At 35.9% G+C, this 16,578-nt stretch overlaps 1 protein-coding gene and 1 long non-coding RNA gene across 6 annotated transcripts in view; one reads left to right on the forward strand and one right to left on the reverse strand.

Annotated features, from left to right (window-relative positions):
• Positions 1-16,578, forward strand: part of LOC149787205 (uncharacterized) — a 111,410-nt gene that overhangs the window by 40,227 nt on the left and 54,605 nt on the right. For all 5 annotated transcript variants that reach the window (XM_089977704.1, XM_089977707.1, XM_089977705.1 and 2 more), the window contains 2 exons: positions 8,093-8,626; positions 10,702-10,808. In XM_089977704.1, the coding sequence (XP_089833830.1) occupies positions 8,093-8,626; positions 10,702-10,808 (641 nt within the window). The remainder of the gene's footprint in view (positions 1-8,092; positions 8,627-10,701; positions 10,809-16,578) is intronic.
• LOC149787206 (uncharacterized) lies at positions 614-1,252 on the reverse strand. The gene is made up of 2 exons (XR_016425270.1): positions 1,129-1,252; positions 614-899 (listed from the first exon to the last, which is right to left on the reverse strand). It is a non-coding gene; the product is annotated as an uncharacterized LOC149787206 (long non-coding RNA).

The following is a 16,578-nucleotide window of genomic DNA, read 5'->3' on the forward strand; positions in this document are numbered from 1 at the left end:
AACTTTATTAATAACATTTACAATGGTATTTATGAATACAAACAAACATGCATACATACATATATACGTCTGTTATAATTTTACACCATAACTTATAACATAGATAATGTTATATTTTAACAAACGCAATAGTTTCTTCTTCCCTTCTGACCACTGGTCTTCAAAATTCCTTGATAATTCTGTCCTATGTCTCTTGATCAGTGGAGGAATGAAACTTTCAATCAAACGTGTCTTTGCTGATTTTTCGCCTCGGTATACTTGGTCTCCCATTTCTTCAACCAACCATGACCAAACATTAAATACAGAACTGTATGTTCTGAAATAAAATAATAATAATAATAATAATAATAACGATCCTTTTCATATGAAATATTCCCCCGCACTGCTGGTATCAGACCATGTACATCCGACTCACTTCCCAATTTCCTGTTTTGACTGCACATATAAACTTTCTCCTTCATACTTTAATCCCTCGTGCAACAAATCGTTATTTATAACATGATTAGTATGATGAACTTTATTAATACATACATACATACATAAATTGACATGTGAGTTAGCGATAATTTTGTTTCTTTTGTCAGATTTGCGTGATAATTTGTTTATGTGCGAGATGTATATGTCTAGGTTCTTTATTCTTGCTAATGAGCGGAAATTCTGATAAGCTCTGTGATATCTTCCAGGGATTTCTCTTAAGAGTTCCTCGTCCTTCAGTACTCTGACAAAAATCTCAATTTCCTTTCTTCGTGAAAACTTTGATTTTCCTGTCTGGAAACTTTACAATTCGGAGACTGTTGTAGAGTATATTTTATCTAGAGCATGGCCAACCCCACCAGCCAACTTGCTATGCCTGTCCAAAGTGGCGTCACTCAGCTGATGACTGGCCGATCGTAAGCTTTCTATAAAGATAATAAAAAGTCAGCATTAATATTTTAACCTCCAAAATTAACATTATGTGGTAGTTTTCAAATTAATGAACGCATAATATATTAGACACCAAGAAATCATATTAAAGTCGTATTTCCACGAATTACAAAATACTGCATATACTAAGACTTCATATATTTATAAAACAAAATTCTTCCAATTTAAAACGATTAATTATAATTCTGTTATCAAATGATTTACCTTTGAACTCCTTGTTCAAATATTCATTGATTAGGTCAACCTCATCATTGTTTCTGGCACCTCCTCGAAGATTAACCGTTCTGTTCCACATCAAGTCTTGCTGCATTCTCTCTGATATGCACCCAGATAAATCTGCAAGAATTTAAATTGCTTTGTTACTTAGGACTGTTTTCTCATTGTTTAACTGATTCTTATACAGATTTACTGTTACTGACCCACAAATGAAATAAACATGTTATATACTACCGCAGAATGATCACACTAAATTAAAACTATTTTCTTCAGAATATTTGATATATGCATCTGATGATTCTGATATAGTCCTAATCAGGGCCGGCGCTACCATATAGGCAAACTAGGCAGCCGCCTAGGGCGCTGATTTCAGGGGGCGCATTTTTTATATTTTTTATAATTGTTTATAAATGTTGAAATTGATATTTTCGGGGGGGGGGGCGGCGCCAAAATCTAACCTTGCCTAGGGCGCCAGATAGTCTGGTTGGGTTTGGCGCCCGCCCTGGTCCTAATGGGTATTCAGCTGTCACTTCCTTGATGTTCCAAAATTATATTAAATATAGGTGACTTGTTTTTAAATAAATGAACCGATAGAATCTTTACTGTGGAACTTTTGTAACATCCAATTAAACACTTGTCATAACTTTTATAATTTATTTTCACATGACATTTTAATATTTTTTGTACAGTAACCCTAAAGCAAACACTAAGTACGGCAAAAAAGGACCCCCAAAAATATAAAGCAGGAATTTTTTTTAAAATTACTTTATGAACAAGTAAGCATTTAGTGGATTTTTCTTGTATGTGTTTTATCATGGATAACCATTTTGTTCTTTATAGTCGCTGGGATAATGAACTAATACAGAATAATTACAGTAATAAAAGTCTTTAGTATAGGTTGTTCCTTCATAGATGTTAGATGGAGTTAGCTTGACCTAATTAACATATAAATACATTAATGCTCTGAAACAAATATAACATGGCTTACTTGTAATTAGACTGTGCCCCAGGATAAAGTATCTTCTGTGGTTATTGTTGTGGAATTTGACCATATCTTGCTTCCAAAAGGACACCATTGATGGGCCATCATTTTCTCTGACAGCATCTCTTCTTACTTTATCTTCCATCCCTCGGATGAGAATCGTCTTTGTATACTCGAATTTACGGTCAACAGCCTTTTCACTTACAGAGTCTTTCTTGCTGTTCCTTTTCTTACATTTCCTTCTTGATATCTTTTTGCAATTTTCAGAGCAAAACCATTCTTCGTCTGGAAATGAAAACACATGTATCTTACATAAAAATGAGAATATGAAGAAAAAAATCTAAGTACGTCAATATGACCATTATTATAAAGTAACAGTTGGGGTAAGATTTTAGATAATGCCATATCCTTTCTGTTGATAAAGTTCCATGAGATGAACAATAATGAAGAGATACATTATGTTATTACCACTGTCTGGAAGCTCTTTAATCCCTTTGCATGAAACATAAAACCACTGATGGTCACATTGCTGATTGGAACATTCGACCACTGGTTCTTCTTTGACCGACTGGCGCACACAATAAATCTTCTCATCTACAGTTTTCCTGCATGTGTCACCGCACACCCACTCATCTGGCAGATTGTCTTCCTCTAGGCTAAAACAACATAGATGGAAAAAGGAGCCTCTAGGGCAGAATCTATTCAGGCATTGTATCATCGGTTCATCTTCTCCCAGATCTGGAAATAATTTGAGTTTGTCAGGAAATATCTTTGTATTCGATAAGACCAAAACTGTTATTAGTTTAACAATGATGTACATTGATACTGATTTTGACTAAGTGAAGCACATTGGTGCTGATGTTTATCACTTGTGCACAAAAAATAGAATACGGATAATTTTGAAACAATATAATTTCCATCATAAAGCTGTACAAAACAAGCTATAGATGTGTATTATTTTACCTGAAGCAGTAGTATTCTTTTGTGAAATTCTCCAGGTGATGGCACCAAGCCCTCCAATCTTTGTACAGGATTCCCAGCATTGGATCTTGCATTTTGAGCATCTATGTGTCTTTCACAAGACAGGCCATCCACCCCCCCCCACCCACCCCCACCCCCACCCCCCAGCACACTATGGGATACACATGAGTATCATCTCTTCTTGGAACATAATCATGCAGCCGCTCCAGTATCCTAATAACACCTGCGTTTGTTGAAGGATTTTCTGGGATCACACCAATATTAAACTGTGAAATGGAACACAATTTAATTACTGTACTTACACCAAGCCTTTATAACAGAGGATGCAGTTAAAGCGTTTGAGACAAAAAATAATTTTCTCCACTTGCTATTGTTGTATTTTTGCCACAAAATAAATACGCACATTCTCTTACTTTCAACCTATTAGAGTAAGAAAAGAAAAACAATTGCAAATCTAAAACTAAGTGCACACATATCTCCTCAGATCGTAAAAGTACATTTGTTTAAACTGCTTCATGTAAACTTTTAATCCAAAACACTGACAAATCGTAGGCACTAGCATAACAATGTTGAACATACATCAAGTACATCGTTTGAATGAGTTTTTGTTATTATCGTGATAGGAGAATGGCATTTAGTATAAATATCAGGCAAGTACATACTACTTCACTTTTCCGCCTTGATTTGGACCAATGTTTGTGATCAATATGATGACAAACAAGGTCCGTCAGTGGATAGAGGCATGGGACATTTTCAGGCAGGATTCGAGACACCACAGCTTCCATTATATCCCTGGTCGCTTGTATCTCCTCTTGAGAAGGAAAATAAGTGGACATTGGTAGATCTACAGCTCTTCTCACATCAGAGGCCTCCTTGTACATTATGGTGTTCACACTGTTCTTTGCTATATATGCTAAGGCCCAAATCATGTACTTGTTGCCATGGTTCCTAGTATGATGCCTTGCCTTTAACTGTCGACCAACATTGTTCCAGCAAATAGTATAGCCTATTTATGGTGTGAAATTTAAGAAACTAATTAAATGCTGTGTTTAATATATGTCCGTGATTCACTGTACTATGATTTATAGTCAGTATTGAAATGTATCATTCTTCCACGGATAAAGAGACACGGGACAGAATTATCAAGGAATTTCGAAGACCCGAAAGCATAATTCGCTGTCTTGTTGCTACGGTAGCATTCGGAATGGGGATCCAAATCAGCGATGTAGATATCGTTATTCTTTGGGGATGCCTAAAGAGCATTCTGAGCTATTGGCAATATATGGGAGATGGGTCAGAGATGGGAGAAAAGGTTATGCTTGTCTCCTACCTTACATGACAAGCATGATGAAGACAACAACAGATGAAAACATGATAGAAGTTACGAAAAATCATCAAGTCTGTTTAAGAAGAAAAATTCTTGAGGCATTGTGGATCCCCGAAATGGATAAGCTTCCCGCTGGCCTAAAAGAATGTTCCTCGGGAAGTTGCAATATATGCTCTTGCGGCAAATGTAACTGTTGTGTAAATTGTTGCAACACTTGTCAATGCAGTGGTCAGAAAGGAAGAAGAAACTATTGTTTTTGATTAAAATATAACATTATCTATGTTATAAGTTATGGTGCAAAATTATAACAGACGTATATATGTATGTATGCATGTATGTTTGTATTCATAAATACCATTGTAAATGTTATTAATAAAGATCATCATGCTAATCATGTTATAAGTAATGTATGTATGTATATACAGTCGAACCCACTTATCTCGACCTCGGTTAACTCGCCAACCCTATTAAGTCGACGTTTTTGAAGTGGAACCGCCAAATTCTCTCTTTGTCTTAGCATTTTCTCATCGGTTATGTCGATTCTTTTATGTCGCCGAACCCTAATATCTCGAGCACAAAAGAAGGCCAAATTTGCCACTTAACGTCGGTTATCTCGATCCCCATGACCAATCGCTTTGTTTGTATCGGCAACCCCATCTTAGTAGTGCATTGTTAAATCATAATCTGCTTATGCTGACATCTGGGCCGAGTACTATATGCTGTGACAGTCAATCATGCTACCGTACTATACCTACAACTGGCCAACTTCTGAAGACGCGAATAGAACAGATAAAAGTTACGGTTACAGAGACTTAAACTCCGCAAGAAGAAATAGCAAACAACAAATAAACAAGTTTTGCATAATTAAAAATAATTATTTATTTCTCAAAATACAGGACTGAAAGAATCCCTATATTGGGTGTTAACTTATGCTACAGTAATATATACGGTCCAATATTGCCAGGTGTTGACTCGTTTAAGTTTCTTTCGTGGGAATGGAGATCCTATTTTGCAAGAACACGGTCTTTTGATAGTAACCGCGTGTACGATACTTTTCAGAGCTGTGTCAGAGTGAAATGACTCGCGAATTTAATTTTGACACTGGTTAGCTTTTTGTAAAAACGAACTACACCCTGCACGTTTTTTGTGATTTTGTGAGCGATCTTTGTGTTTGCAATGTTGGAGAATATAATAAAGGTTTGTATCGAGAATCGACGGTGGTTTGTATTGTATACTGGTAAATCTCTGCTGTTAGTTGGTGCACATATGCCTTTTGTTGTTAGCAAACATGTATGTACATTTTTATAGCATGCCGATCGCTTCATCAAACAAATCGCGGCAATGCTGTTGTGTAAAAAAAACCTCCAAAAACACGTGCATGTACATTCTCATTTATTAACGCACATCATGTACATAAAGAAATTTCAAGCACATGTTAATATATTGCTGCCATATTGGTTTTCGTTTATCTCGATCATCGGTTATCTCGACGCTTTTTGGCAAACCCCTAGACCAGCGACATAACCGGGTTCAACTGTATTCATAAATACCATCGCAAATGTTATTAATAATATTCATCATAATAATCATGTTCTTCTTATAAGTAATGTAAAGTATTAATATGTAGATATGTATGTATGTCATAAAATCCATTTATACCATTGTAAATGTTATTAAATATGATTGAATATACTACCACTAGTAATAATAATAAATTATTATTATTATTATTATTATTATTATTGTGTAGCATAATTTCACACCTGAATACAGTTTGTGGTCTTTTTACAATTTATTTATCATTCACTCTATCTCACATTTCTGACATGAAGTCTCTCTCTCTCTGTCTATCTCCTAAATTTCTGCCATAACGACACAGTTCCCACCCAAGCATCAGTAAATTCCTAGTGATCTACGCCTCGCTAGACGGTTTTCACGCGTTACTCTTGCCTCGTGGTGATGCTGCTTTACACGCATGCGTGGGTAATTCAAATCTGAGGTCAACAGCCGATGAATACACAGGTGTTCTGTTCTGACAGGGATTTATACTAAAAAAGTGTGTGTTCTAAAGGATTTAACGCTATGGATCATTAGAAGAGGGATTATACTTACCGTCTGGATACAAAGGATAGCCTAAATAAATTTATTAATTAATAGCGCGCGGTCCGATCATCCGAGGTGACATAGCTCGGACGTATCAGCAGGACTGGTGCAGAACAACGTTGGTCTCCGCCGCCAGTCAAAGAAAAAAAAAAAAAGGTGGAGAACAACTTGCTGGTCTACCTAAAATTCATACTTATTATTGGAGAAAATGGCTATCAGACGTTATGGAAATACAGGCATTCAGAGGTTAAAGTCAACAGGCTGAACTTAATAACCATCTTATTTTTTATTTATAAGCTTTATTGTTGTTCTCTGTTGAATGCAAGTAACATTTTTCACAGGTTAGAAAAGGTACAGTAAATATCAGGAATAATTAATAACATTATTTTCTGCTTAGACTTTAATGCTGCTTTCTGTTGATCGCAAGTATGTTTCTTCATACTCTAAAATGTTACCAGGAGAAATGCTGAAAAATGAGATATTTACTTAGGGACAACAGTGAGCTGCAATAACATCTAATTGGTTCAATTCGTATTGCCATACCTTACAGCTCAGGGAAAATAATGGAGAAAACACCAAGACTATTTTATTGAAATGGTGGAGAAAAAAATGTCATATAACTGGTACTTATTTATTTAATAAATCCAGGGTCATTTAAATTTATGGTTGAATATTTTGTCCTAGGTTTTATGTTTTTCTATAAATATTCAATTTATGTGTATTCATTTGATTCACTTTCAGACATTCATAGTATAAAATATGTTGATGCTATGTATAATTTATAAAAACTGATGTTTGAATTGAATTCAGTAGAGAGAAAACTTAGTACATTTACTGTTAGTGCTGCTAATCACAGCAGTGCTATGTATGATTCGACTGTAAAAGGTAATGTTTGACTTAATTTCAGTAGAGAGGAAACTTATAACGTACTTCTATTGCTACTAATACTGCTGCTACTAATCACAAGAATCCCAAAAGATAATGCAGTGTATGCATATCATACTAAAAAAAGACTTTGCATTTATTGGGTAGGTCAGCATCATCTTGAATAATGAAGACGTACGTCTTTGAGCAGGGTAAATCTGTTACAGAAATGGCTGTGGTGCATTAAGATGTCACAGATAGTAAAGCATCTATCTTGAATTAGTGAAGTCTTGGATTTGAGCCTTGGTCTGGGTGTGAATATTTTCCTAGTCAGAAGCACATATCAAAAGTCCAACTTGAACTTGAATTTGAATAAAAGGTCATAAAAAGCTACTTTCTTGCTCTTGTTTTCATGATTTAAGAAAAATCAAAATGATTTTTGTATTATTTTGAATTCGTTTTTATTTTATTTGCCTGCCATAATTCAAATTGGCTAGATCCAAAACAAACCTTATCTGACAATGGGTAATTTTTTTTCCTAAGTCTGTGTAACGCCAGCTCACAGAGTATTTGCAGTGTCTATTTGTGGATTGAATGGTAAAGTGTGCCTAATTTACTTTTTCAATTTTATTGGCAGCTTAATTGCTTGGTGCAACTTAAAAGTCAGTTGTATTTACTGTTCCTTGTGTTTTCAGATTCCGAACAGGATTATCGATTACAGCGCCTTGCCAGAGTCCTGAATGAGCAGCAGTCAATGAAGGACAAGGCTATTCATGAGGAACAGGTGACAATTCCTCCTCAAGGAGAGACAACTCATATGAGCCATGAAGTGGCTGATATTGCTGTTGAAGGCGAGGAATCAGAAGTACTATACATCCGTTCTACTCAGCATGATGTTGGCCAAGATCTTTCATCTACTGCTAGTCAGCAAGAAGAATCCCACCCAGCTTTAGATCAGAGGGAGCCCATTCAGCCAGAAACAAACATGATAGCCATGCTAAAATTGTTGCAGGAAAATGTTTATAAATTAAAACAAGATGCAGACAAAACTTCACCACTGACAATATGGGACTTTGCAGGTCAGTTTGCCTTTTACACAACACACCAGACATTCCTGACAAGACGAGCCATATATCTCTTGGTTTCTGATGTCAGCAAACAGCTTACTGATCTTGTAGCTGATGAGTGTTACTTTGATAGTAATGGGATAATGAAGTGCAAAGTTCATGGTGAGTTGTGATGAGACTTATTTTGATAGGGAAGGGATACTGAAATGCGTAGTTCACAGCGAAAGGATAACGAAGTGCTTAGTTCACAGGGAAGGGATAATGAAGTGCATAGTTCACAGGGAAGGGATAATGAAGTGCATTGTTTGCAGTTAAGGGATAGTGAAATGCATAGTTCACAGCAAAGGGATAATGAAGTGCTTAGTTCGCAGGGAAGGGAGAATGAAGTGCATTGTTTGCAGGGAAAGGATTTTGAAATGCATAGTTCACAGGGAAGGGATAATGAAGTACAAAGTTCACTTCTACTCTCCCAGAATTAAATAAAAACTCTTTTGTTATTAGTTATTTTAGACAATAATACACAGTCAGCATTGTTTTGTTCCCCAAGAGGAAAGAATCAACAATAGACAATGAAGAAAAACATTTAAAAGCACTTGTTATTGCTAACTTGGATGAACCTATACTGCATGACAGTTACTTTGGTAATTCATGTGCTTTCCTTTCAATTCCATGCCCTTTTGTGTCATCCTTTTTGCATTTGGAATGTAGCTTCACTGTGCACCTATCTTTATCTTGATAAACAAAATGTAAATTCTACATAACAAGTTATATTTGAACTAATGAGAACAATTTGGGAGACAAATTAGGTTTGTTCCTAACCAGGGAAAGCCATGACATTTTGAAAATATTGATTTAAGTCCAGATGGGGGTCCTGGGAATTTTCAAGAAACACTTGATAACAGAAAAAATACATAAGTGAGTTCTATCAGTCCTTGCTAAATAGAAATCGATGAATTTTTTATGCAGAATCTCATCTTCTAAATGGCTTTGAAAATGTATTAAACATACCTGTCCATAATCAAATATATTGAAAGTCGATGTTTAAACACCAACCAGGCACAGGCAGGGTTCATGAAAACCACTCCTCCTACTCATGGTCCATTTGCCAATTTATCAGTCTACAGTAGGTCACAAAGATAGCTGACATTGCGTTTTACACATGAATCTATTACAGCCTTGTTACTAAAACTAGTTCCTGTCATTAAAGTAATGTGTTCAGAGTAATGACAGTATGTGAAAACCTCTTCTAGTATCAAGGTTGTGTTGGGGGGCAGTGTTCATTTTACTACAGGGTTCGCACGGTCATTAAAAGTCATTGAAAGTCATTGAGATATGAAGACCTCAATTCAAGGTCATTGAAAGTCATTGAACTTTACAGACTTTGCTTAAAAAATAAAAAATGATTGAAAATTTTACTTTCAAGTGATTTATTTTATGTTGTGTGATGATTGGATACTATTGTTTGATTTTCTGTCATATGCTAGCAATTCCACTATTGTCATAATCCACGTAAAGTAAATGGATATCACACATGGCACCCCTTTGACATGATGTCATTAACACTCTTTGGCTTCCTTAAGTTTAATTGTCACACTGGGTCCTGGACAGGACATTCTGTCGTAGTTTGAACATGCATGCGAGGAAGTTTTACAAGTGCATGTTTTAAATATGGGCTAGGCCTACCTAGACAATCCAAAAGGATTCAATCCCAGCATGGTTCATCTCAGATGATTCAGTTCGGCAGATAGGCCTACTGGCTGAAGATATTGATGGCAATTTATTTTAAAGCTATGAATTATATTGGATTATTGAAGCTAGAAAAGTGTTAAAAGTGAAAATTTTAGCTGATGCAGCTTGACTGAAATGAATGGGTCACGCATATAATTAGAGCCACAGGAGTCTGACGTTTTGTCAGTAATGTACATGAAATCTCCATATTGGTAATATAAATGAACACAACGAGTGCAACAGTGACCAAAACCCTCCGCTCAATTCAGCTTTTCTCATGCATCTTGTACAGCTTCAGAATCACAAGAAGACTGAAAAACTACACATATCCATTCAAAGAACAGCTGTATATGGCTTACACTTAGAGTAAGGAGAAAGGTAATTGATATTGGGATCACTGTTACTGAAAGAAGAGAACGGATTTTGCACTAAGGTGTATTTATTTATATAGACCATTGGAGTGATTCCATAATGTGCCGATCACACTCATCTTGTTTATTTATTTTTAGAACTGATTGAGGTTTGGCTAAACTCCATACATTCCTGTGCAGCATCACCAGAAGCCAGAATCCCCCCCGTGATTTTGGTGGGAACACATGTGGATAAAATTTCACAGGTACAAATTATACTCACTGCCATCAGATATATTGAAGTTTTTATTTTCTGTCTGTTTAGGTCTGTTGGTCATTGATCAGAAGAGCTTATGCTGTGGCCTGTTGTCCATTTTCTGTCTATAAGCATACGTTTGTTATCGTCGCTAATTTTAAACTGCTTGGAGGATTGCTATGAAACTTTGTGCATGCATTTATCTCATGGTCTGGTTGATCCTAAATGGAAATGATGCCTGTTGGACATACAGTATGGCCAATACATTATCCATTTTGAAAATCGTGTTATCACTATTTCTACTGAATGGATGTTAATATCATAATGAGCTTTTCACTAAACAATTTCTTATTGTGTTGGTTCTAAATAAAAATAGTGCCAATATGGCTGCAAGAGCAATCAACTTGAAAATCTTGCAGTAACCATTCTCAGTGGAAAGTCATGAGCAATATGGAATGTTCACCAATATTTATCCATATTAGAAATAATGTCATTCTGAGAGCCAGTATTGCTGCCATGGTGGCCACCTTGAAGACCTTGCTGTCACTATTCCTCCTGAATGGATTATATGTTGACATAGGGTTATCGTAATAAGGCTTATTATTATGTCTAATCGGTCCAAAATTTAACTAGGGCCAATCTGATATACATTCAGGGATCGTCCTGGGCTTCGCCAATGTTGCAAATTGCGATTTTTTTTCCTTATTGGCGACAAAAATATCCCATCTGGCGATTTTTTTGGCGACAGACTTTTTGGTTATTTAATTTGTACATACAATCATAGATTTGGACTGGATAAATTAAAAGGGAGAATGAAAGGAAGCCACAAACTTGACTAAGCAATGCACTGGAATCAATCTGTTACACAAACAATCCTTTGTTCGTATTGACAACCCCATCTTTACAGTGAATTGTTACATCATAATCTGCTTATGCTGACATCTGGGCTGAGTACTGTATACTGCGATACAGTCAATCATGCTACCGCACTATACCTACAACTGACCAACTTCTGAAGACGTGAATAGAACAGATACAATTAATTGAATGGCTAAATCTTCTGTTGGTTTTTTTTTTACATATACCAGTACAATAGTTTTGCTGAACCTTCATAGAAAACCGATAACCTTTGAAGTACCGACTACTAAAATACAAAGCAAATGGAAAAATCTCAATCACAATTATGTCTGTCGCCAGTGCAGCATTTTACTCATTGATCTTTTCCTTTTGCCATCAATCCATGTTACGGCTGCTGAGACTTAAACTCCGAAACAAGAAATAGCACAAAAAAAAAACAACAACCGGTTTTGCATAATTAATAATAATTATTTATTTCTCAAAATACAAGAGTGAAAGAATCTCTAAATTGGGTGTGAATTTATGCTTATATATACGGTCCAATATTGCCAGGTGTTGACTCGTGTAAGTTTCATTCGTGGGAATGGAGATCATATTTTGTTTGTCGAGAAAATTTATACAGCATTCAGTGATCATTCTTGGGATTTAGGAAGCAATTCACTACAAGCTTTGTGAAGCTAGCCGGGGGGGCGGGGGGGGGGGCTGCTGATAGACTACTGGTGCCACCTGTCAGTGCTGTGGACTGTGAATGTGGATTCAGTAAGATGAACCTCATAAAAACTGACATCAGAAATAAACTCTGCATCTCGTCTCTCGAGAATTTCATGAGAATCAGCACGTACAGATGTGAAAAATTAGACTTTGAAACTGCATTCAACAAGTGGGCAGCCCTAAAATTGCGACAGATCTTCATGTAACACTTTGTAACATTTTGTTAATGCTTGTTGTAATTAAAGAATTAAGTAACCCATCTTTTGTAATTTTCATTGCCTGTTACATTAATAGACTAAATTAACACTTGGAAAAATGTACACTACTTGTTCTGGCGACACTTTTTGAAAATTGGCAACAAAATACTGAGGTTGGCGATTTTTTTGGCGACAGCTTTTTAAAAGCCAGGACCATCCCTGACATTACGATTGTTTTGGGAGCTATCTTTAAAATATTGTTATCTCCATTCCCTTTGAACAGAAAGTCATATTGACATGGGGTTGTCACCATAAGAACATTTTATTATTTCTAGTTGGTTTTCGTGCGCATGTATCCAGTGTGACTCCATTGTTGTTGCCATTCTTCGTAAATGGAAATTATTATCAGTATGGGGTTTTCAACAGAAGACTTGGTGTGTAGTTTAACGTGAATAAAAATGAATAAAAAAGATACTGAACTGACACCCAATATGGCCATAAATGTGGCCATCTTGAAGATATTTTCACTACTCCTTCTGTGTGGATGATCACATTCCAGGGATCGTCCTGGGCTTCGCCAATGTCGCAAATTGCGATTTTTTTTCCTTATTGGCGACAAAAATATCCCATCTGGTGATTTTTTGGGCGACATACTTTTTAGTTATTTAATTTGTACATACAATCACGGATTTGGACTGGATAAATTAAAAGGCAGAACGAAAGGAAGCCACAAACTTGACTAAGCAATGCATTGGTATCAATCTGTTACACAAACAATCCTTTGTTCTTATTGACAACCCCATCTTTACAGTGCATTGTTACATCATAATCTGCTTATGCTGACATCTGGGCTGAGTACTGTATGCTGCGATACAGTCAATCATGCTACCGCACTATACCTACAACTGACCGACTTCTGAAGACGCGAATAGAACAGATACAATTAATTGAATGGCTAATCCTTCTGTTTTTTTTATACATATACGAATACAATAGTTTTGCTGAACCTTCACAGAAAACTGATAAGATTTGAAGTACCGACAACTGTGTATAAATACAAAGCAAATGGAAACAATCTAAATCACAATTACATCTGTCGCCAGTGCAGCATTTTACTCATTGATCTTTTCCTTTTGCCATCAGTCCTGTGTTACGGCTGCACAGACTTAAACTCCGCAACAAGAAATAGCAAAAAAAAGAGAACAGTTTTGCATAATTAATAATAATTATTTATTTCTCAAAATACAGGAGTGAAAGAATCCCTAAGTTGGGTGTGAATTTATGCTTATATATACGGTACAATATTGCCAGGTGTTGACTCGTGTAAGTTTCATTCGTGGGAATGGAGATCCTATTTTTCTTGTCGAGAAAATTTATACAGCATTCAGTGATCATTCTTGGGATTTAGGAAGCAATTCGCTACAAGCTTTGTGAAGCTAGCCATAAAGGGGGGGGGGGCTGCTGAGAGACTACTGGTGTCACCTGTCAGCACTGTACACTGTGAACGTGGATTCAGTAAGATGAACTTCATAAAAACTGACATCAGAAATAAGCTCTGCATCTCATCTCTCGAGAATTTAATGAGAATCAACATGTACAGATGTGAAAAATTAGACGTTGAAACTGCATTAAACAAGTGGGCAGCCCTAAAATCGCGACTGATCTTCATGTAAGACTTTGTAACATTTTGTTAATGCTTCTTGTAATTAAAGTATTAACTAATCCATCTTTTGTAATTTTCATTGCCTGTTACATTAATAGACTAAATTAACACTTGGAAAAATGTACACTACTTTTTTTGGCGACACTTTTTGAAAATTGGCGACAAAATATTGAGGTTGGCGATTTTTTTGGCGACAGCTTTTTAAAAGCCAGGACCATCCCTGCATTCACACTGCGTCTCACCAAGAGACTTGCCTCAAATAGGGCCCATATGAAAATGGTTTTCATTACAATGTTTTCCATAGAGATATCATGGAAGAAAGAATGAAAAGAGTAACAATATTGAAAATATATCTTTACAGGTGGGGGGGGGGGTTAGACCATTCGAGGGCCATTTTAAGGTTCAGTCCTTTGCATCATGATGCCTCTAAATTATGTCTCAGTGCTGATGAATTGCAAATTTATTTGGTTTAGCTAGTGTGCTACGGAGGCCAGATATTGTGGAGTGATGAGACTATATTGTAGGAACAGCTGTGTTTTCTGGAGGTTGAAATTTTTGAATGTGAATTTCGTATTTACTTTTGTTTACACAGAAAAATGTTATATTTTATACTGGAAAAAAATTCCTGGCTAGTTATAACATGAATAACCATGGTTTACAGAGGGATGTAATAAAGTGACTATTTATTTTTTGTTTGACACTATTGGGCATTGAATGTAATTAAGGGGCCATTTTCATTTGGGTGAAACAGTATTGGACTTTGGATATAATACAGTGACTATTCATTTGAGTGATGCTGTATTGGACTTTGTAATAAAGTGACTGTTCTTTTGATTGACATAGTATTAGACATTTGATGTAATAAAGTGACTGTTGATTTGATTGACAATGTGTTGTGTATGAATTACTGGCTGACTTATTATCATGTACCTGCCCATTGATAATAACCTGGGTAATACAAAGGGCACTGGAAACCCCTTATACAATGTTTCCTAGTTCAGATCGAGAGACAGAATAATGATTACAGTTTGAGGCTTGTGTTGTGTGTGTATTTATTCATTGTCACAGGGGCTCATACTGTTGTTTTCAGTTTACTTGTCATGCATATACTATATAAAAATACAAGGGGGGACACTTTTCTCGCATGCCCTACTTAAGAATCAATGCTGATATTTCAAGCTAGATTTTGCGTAGCATAATAAACTTGATACAGATGATTGGATAAGGTATTTGACTTTGTATGCCTGTCCAAAGTTTGGCTTACTATCATACCTTTAATGAACGCCAGATAAAAATGTCAAAATTTTACGTAAAGTCAACTGGGCACCCATCGATCCTAATGATCGGTTACCCAGGCACCTGATCAAAAGTAAATTATATTAAATTTAAACTTGAACTGCTTTGTTGTAAGTTCATCCATGCCAACCCCTCGAGAGGTATAAGCGTAATTATTACTAATTTAAGTGGTAAAAATGACAATCTAGACATAGAAAGAGTAATGTATATATTAAATGCCATAATTACAGAAAACCGTTTTAAAAACACATTTATTTTTGCTACTTACCTGGATCTGCTAAAGTTTAAAAGAATCTCATTTAGCTAAATCCAAACTAATCTGCATCAACTATTTAACTTTCGCTGAAAGGTTGTGAAGGCAAGTCCAAAAATTCTGAATGGTATTTTACATCTCTGTTGGAATCCTCTTTCAAAATTTGTAAGGTGTTATTGATTTTCCTTTTCCTGATGCAACATATTCTTCATTATAATAAAATTCCTTTCCTCAAACATCTTTTAGTGATGTAACATCCATAATTCACATTGATAAATCGTGTTTCACTTAATATTTGGTGCCATAGTTTTTCAATATAGACTGGTCTGCTACTGAAGTGTGTATCAAACTATAATGAATCTGTAACACATGGTTTCAAATTTTAAAATCCATCAGTTTTCTTAGAAACATGTCATGTACAGTTAGTATAAATAAAAAATAAGGAAACTGTTTGACGTACATATCAAAATGGTCAAACTGTCGAAAATATAAGATTAGTGTCACGTTTGCCTGCCAGCGATTATGTAAGTCAGGAGCAAATGAATGGGTTAGCAGCCCTGTGTGTATGTAGACCCTGCGGCTATCATAATGATTCATGTTTGTACAAGAGCCCTGCTTCGTTGGGTGTAAAAACTCGCATGTAGACGTTGGAAGCTTTGTTCTAGAACAAAGGACCCTTGTTGGTGTTGTAAATCTCCCCGAGTTGACAGATGACCTGAGGCTCGTCTGTTAATCTGGACTGACTGGGGTAGAATTGATATCCAATCGGAACTGAGGAAGGGTGGGGCCATCAATTCGAACC

Source organism: Sinohyriopsis cumingii, chromosome 12 (genome assembly GCF_028554795.1).
Source record: "Sinohyriopsis cumingii isolate HCF-2022 chromosome 12, ASM2855479v2, whole genome shotgun sequence".
Lineage (NCBI taxonomy): Eukaryota > Metazoa > Mollusca > Bivalvia > Unionida > Unionidae > Sinohyriopsis > Sinohyriopsis cumingii.